General features: G+C 39.7%; 1 protein-coding gene across 1 annotated transcript; it reads left to right on the top strand.

Annotated features, from left to right (window-relative positions):
- The first annotated feature begins 283 nt into the window (after positions 1–283).
- Positions 284–5969, top strand: HSBP1 (heat shock factor binding protein 1). Its single transcript, XM_030581761.1, has 4 exons — positions 284–420; positions 1723–1789; positions 1974–2093; positions 3880–5969. The coding sequence occupies exons 1-3, from the start codon at positions 376–378 to the stop codon at positions 2090–2092; spliced, it is 231 nt and encodes a 76-aa protein (XP_030437621.1). The 5' UTR covers positions 284–375; the 3' UTR covers position 2093; positions 3880–5969.
- The last annotated feature ends 302 nt before the right edge of the window (positions 5970–6271 follow it).

Here is a 6271-nt window from a genome sequence, read left to right as displayed (position 1 = left end):
TGCTTCCTCCTCCTGCTCCCCCTTTCCCTCTAGCCAAGTCCTTCTCCCCCTCTAGTCAACTTCTCTTAGGGTGACCAGATGCCCCGTTTTTAAAGAGACAGTCCCGTTTTTTGAGACTTTTTTCTTACATAGGCGCCTTTTCCCCCCGCCCATCCCTGTCCAGTTTTTTCACAGATGCTATCTGGTCACCCTAACTTCTCCCCTCCCCCAACACCCTCGGCGAGGCCTTGCCCAGGCTGAACTACATTCCCCACAATGCTCCCTGTCCTCGCGAGAGCTGGGAGCGGGCGGAACTCTCGGCGCGGAAGTCCCTGTAGCTTGGAGACGGTGCCGGGGCCTGCCCGCGACTGACTGGACGGAACCGCTGCCGCGATCATGGCCGAGACTGACCCCAAGACCGTGCAGGATCTCACCGCTGTGGTGAGGGGCCCGGCCGGGGGCAGGCCGGAGGTGGCGCAGCGGGCGGCTCCGGGCTCAGCCTTTACCCCGAGTGGGGCGGTGCCCGGAGTCCTGCTAGAGAGCGGCCCCAGCGCCGGCCTGTGGAGCCCAGGGCGGGCCCGGGCTGGTGGGCAGGAGAGGGGACAGCAGTGGGAGGGGCAGGGACCGGCGGGGCACAGGGGAAGCAGTGACTGGGACTAGGGGACTAGGGAATGACGGGGGGGGGCAGACCCCATTAAATCAGACCATGAGGAGCGACTGTGTCATGTTAACCCCTCCGCTCGCCGCCTCCCGTTATGCTCGGTGTGGATACCCAGGCGGGGCTTGACAGCTCAGGGGCATTCAGGGAAGAGCCATTTCTAAGGCCCCCGGCGTCCCCCGCCTACTTGAGAGCCCATCACAAAAAGCATCAGCTCGAGAGAAGCGGAATAAAACCCGACTCCTCCCTCCGCAGTATCGATCTGGTACCGTTCATCTGCACCACCCCTTAGCGCCGCTAATCCTCAGGCCTGCCCCGCTGAGCGGCCATGGTAGAGAGGGCAAATTACCCAAACACACACAGGGGCTTGGTGTCAAACCCAGGATTACAACACAGGCGTTCCCAAACCATGCTCCTCGGGCTCCTGTCGCTTAAAAAAATTTTTTTTGGGGGGGAGGGCGGGTGCTAGATGATATTGCTTTGTGCCAGCATTGCCCTTGCTGTTCTTTTTGGGACACTTCAGTGTGATGGTTTCCCCAAACCCAGGTGTTTGGCTGCCGCCCCCACCTCCCCACTTGTCAGTTTAATTGGTATCACAGGGCTCTTGCTAGGTGTCTACCTGCAGGAGTAGGTCAGAGCTAGTCATGTAATTTAAAAACTTTTTTTGTGTATAAGATTGAGTTGTATTTTGAAAATATTAAGCACAAACAATTTTTTTTTCAGTCTTCTATATCAGATGCAGAATGATTGTGTGGCTAAAGCATAACAATTCTGCTTTTGACACTGACTCAGTTTGTAAGCCTCAGAGAAGTTATTCAGCCTCACTTTCTTCATGTGTATAAGGGGGGATGTTACACGTAGAAGGCTGCTCTAAGGTTTTGTGGGTGGTGGCGGTCCATAAGTGCTGAATTATTTTTGGCATGGAGTTCCTAGAGTAATTTGTTACTTTTAACATGTGATCAATGCTGTCCAAACGTATGGTTTTGTGTGAAACAAGTTGAACTCAACAATAACTGGATTATGCTAAAGTATTGTAAAAAGGGATATTTTGATTAAGTACAGAATTTTTTTTTTTGCCCTGTTAGGTACAGACACTGCTTCAACAGATGCAAGACAAATTTCAGACCATGTCTGACCAGATCATTGGAAGAAATATCCTTTCTTCTTGTAAAATGCCTCTGATGGAGGAAAGTATACAAATATTTATGTATATTAAATTCTAAACTTGCAAGCCAGATTTCTAAAGCCATTGTAACAACGTGTGAAGCTGTGGTCAAGTGATAAACTGCTACTAAAAGTGTAAACATACAGATCATTTTCTTTAACTCATATGAACTTGATGACATGAGCTGTCGCATTGATGACCTGGAGAAAAATATTGCAGACCTCATGACACAAGCAGGAGTGGAAGAATTGGAAGGAGAGAACAAGATGCCTGCTACTCACAAGAGTTAAAGTGAGGGAATTGCTTATTAGCTTTCTGAGTGAACTCCTGCTTGAAATAGTCAAAATCCAGTGTACTTTAAAGGGGCCAGGATTTTACCCTCTGATTCGTGAGTCAGAGTCTGAAATCGCCATAGAATAATTCTGAAAATGCTTTAATGAAAAAATGTATTTTGGCATGCAATGAGCTCTAGGGCATTGGTTTGCTCTCTTTAGCAAAGTGTACAGAAAAACTGAAAGCTCCCACCACCCTTTGCAGACAGGCTGTTTTTTTTTAAGTGAAAAGTGATACAGAATATTAGAAGTAAAATAAAAAAAAACAATGTATTAAGGGAGCAAAGTGGTGAAATGGCTTCACATAACTTCTGCTATCGATTCAGCCTGACACTGTACAATTAACTTTTGAACAAACTACAAATGCACCCCTCCCCATCCAGTTTCATTGCCTGAAACCTGTCTGCCTCCCTGGCAGTACAACCAGTATGTTTTACACACTTGGAACAGTGGATACTCCGGCTGCTTTTCAAGCAAGTTAAGTAAGGTCTGGCGCAGCAGATAAATAAATTGAAAGAATGACAAACTCCCCACTAAGGGTACGTCTACACTACAGGATAAATTCGAATTAGCTAAAACCGATTTTATAAAACAGATATTATAAAGTCGATTGTACACGTCCACACTAGGCACATTAATTCGGTGGTGTACGTCCGTGGTCCGAGGCTAGCGTCGATTTCTGGAGCGGTGCATTGTGGGTAGCTACTGTAAAAGAATGAGGCCAATAACGTCGATTTGCGTCCACACTAACCCTAAATCGATATAGTAATATCGATTTTAGCGTTACTTCTCTCATTTTGTAGGAGTACAGAAATCAATTTAAAGAGCCCTTTAAATCGATATAAAGAGCAGTGTAGTGTGGACGGGTGCAGCATTAAATCGATTTAACGCTGTTAAAATCGGTTTAACAGCGTAGTGTGGACCAGGCCTAAGAAAATCTCATGACTAATTAAGGGTGTTGCAGATCATGATGGACTATTTGAAGCTACTATGACAATGCTCACCCTATGCATGGGCTTTAATTAGTGGGATAAGTTTCATGGGCAGTGAGATTTCACTGAGTCAGACCCCAGAGTCCATTTTTGTAATTATAGGAGAGCAATTGATTGAACATAGTAAAGTACTAATACCAGTGCAAGATTGTAAATTAGCAGTGGTTTCATGGTGACTAGTGAAATGCTTTTGGACTAATTTCACAATTTTAGGTATAGATCACGATAACAGCATTAGAGAGAAGTTATAGGCACTATCTGACTGAAGAGGTTGTTAGTCTCTGCAGAGGAGACATAGTTTAGCAGGATGCTTTCATCTTGAATACCAGATGAATCTCTTTTCTCAAGATGTTAAGACACAAAAGTGAAGTGAACATAAGTGTTGATCCGGCAAACTCTTACCCCACTTTTACTCAAAATATTTCTGTTGAATTATATTGGATTATTCATGTGAGTAAAAAGCAAGCATTTAAGTAAATGGTTACATGATTTCTACTTTAGTTGCCCCAGAGTTTAACTTTAACTCTTAAGTCTGATAGTAGTGGAATTTTACACTTCTGCTAGGTCATAGGATATTAGGACGTGGAATCCTATAAATGGGGAAAGATCACTTTTTCCAGTCTTCTTAAGACTTTTTTTAGAAAGCTTGGATGGAGCTTGACTCTTCTTGAATTGCACAGTTATTGTATATCTGCTGAGTATACTTATCTAGTTAAATTCCTATTAATAGTAATATTCTGTCTTCCCCAACAGGTTGCCAGTAATTTAAGATGAACGCAGGAATACACTTTTTTTTACAAATCCACAGGATTACCGAACAGTTTTTTGCAACTAGTGTATGTTAAAGCATTTTATATGGTTATAGAGCTTGCATTCCTAATGTATATTATATAGCTAGATTTAGGTTAGTATATTTTGATTTGTGTAGTGTAGTTCCACACTTTTTGAATTCTTGTTATAAGACTCAATTGTATTAAACACAGACACTTGATGGCTCTTAACTAAAACTACTGAATTTGAGTGGATTTTTTTGTGAAGACATTTTTATTTACTATACTTTTCTAATAATTTCATTTTGATGGCTAAAAAAATCTAGTGATTTTTGTCAAATTGAAAAAACTACTTCTTGTTTCGTAACTTAACACTTTTCAGGAGTGAAGCACAAGTTTGAAATTGATTTATAGTTCTATTTAGATAGCGTCATTATACCAGTACAAAATGATATTAGTAATGTTTTTAATACACCCAGTAAGAAACTCTTGGATATTTAAGATGTTAAGTATAAAGAATCAATTTTTTACTTATACTCCTAGCATTACTTTACCTACTGTATGTGGCTATGACTAAGAATTGAAATATGACATATGATAGAAACATCCCTCCAAAGGTAAGCAACCACTGTAGCACAAATAGGTTATTCATTTATTAATAAATCCCATGATGAAGGGTTTGTAATAATAGCTAAGTCTAATAATATTGCAAGACACTACAATGAAACTCTGCTAGTGTATGTTCATCAGCAGTATCAGAATTGAAAAATATGCATTGAAGTAATGGTCTGTTACAATAAGGCACTGTCTAGGAAATGCTAGGTACCTGGTCTTTGAAAACAAGTCACTAGCTCTCTGTATGAAATTAAGTTGCTTAGCTGAGAAGCGGAGTATTCAGGAATCCTGGGAAAGGAGGAGATCCAGTTATCAAGGTTATAAAATCCTGCTACTATGTGAGCAACAAATAGCAGGTAGAATTCATAATACCCTGTTTTAGAAACTCTGTTCGGTTACCTCTCTCTTAATTATACTTTTCTCCAATTTTTACCTGGTCCTTAAATTCCATAGTCAGAGCATTTGGAAATCACAAATGTTTGTCAAAAGAACCTTTCCATACCATTTCGAAGAAAATGGACTCTGATCAATGCTAGGATGATACTATATGACTGCTACAATACCACAACTTGTTTGAGAGATTAATCTAAACAGCCACTAACAGCATAAAGCAGATATCACACTTAATGCTGTGATGAGTGCCTCTAAATTAACGTCACTGGAATTATGAAGGCAATATGTAGGTCTGTGACATTTCTCAAAACAGGGAAAATTGTATTGAGTTCATAGTAATGTTAGCGAAAATTGATTGTAGGAAATGTATACTGTATCACCAGCCTTACATTTGTTGTACTGTCATTAAATTATCTAATAAAATTTAAATGGTAATTTACAATAGTCAGATCATATGTAATGTAAAATACTGTATGTGCGTGCACAAACTTTTAACTTTGACATTGTACAAATCACTAAAAGGCCTTAGCAGAGATATTTCAGCTACATTATGTGTTATGAATAAATTATCTGATGCACACTTATGGTTAATCTAGATTTAACAATATTGAAATTTATGATATGGAAATTATGTCTGTGCTTCCAATACTATGGTAAAAGGTCAAGTTAAAATTGGGTGTTGTTTTAATTCTCAGATGCTGGTATTTTTGTATGAAGACATTAGCGATAACCTTCTATAGAAAATAGATTTGAATTTCTGTGCAAAGGAGTTTGTCAGAGAACTGGTATTAGAATTTTTCCTTGAAGTATAAGTCAGTTTCCTCATTAAAACATTTTAGTGGAAAATTTCAGCTTAATGGACAAGTTACTATATACTTTGATAAAAAGATTAAACTTAGAAATGTTACCTGACCAGTGTCAATAGTTAAATGTTAATCTAGAAACCAGTAATTTTAATTTTATGCAAAGGAATGCCTTTCACTCAGTTACATATCATTTTAAGATCTGCATAGACTGTTTATACTAATTGACTTACAATAAAGTTGTTCAAGTTATAAATCTAAACTGTGAATCTAGCCAAGTAAGATTCTTTTTGCCAAATATAGATAAATATTTATTCAAGCTGTATTAATACAGGTACAACAGAATGTGTTTACTATGCAGTCTGCTTATCGATTAAAAGTTGCAGTTTCCCACTTCCAAAGAATTAGAATTCTTAGTTAGGTTTTTTAAATGTGGAATCCATATAAAGTAAAAATACAGGACAGGCCTTTTATAAAGTATAATTAAAACAGATCCATTATTCTTGCTTTTTCTAGTTGTGGTAGGTGGACCTGCTGGTTGGCAGAAGTCTCTTTCAGCTATAA

The sequence above is a fragment of the Gopherus evgoodei genome, chromosome 12, assembly GCF_007399415.2.
Source record: "Gopherus evgoodei ecotype Sinaloan lineage chromosome 12, rGopEvg1_v1.p, whole genome shotgun sequence".
Classification (NCBI taxonomy): Eukaryota; Metazoa; Chordata; order Testudines; family Testudinidae; genus Gopherus; species Gopherus evgoodei.
This window is presented reverse-complemented; position numbering and strand designations above follow the sequence as displayed.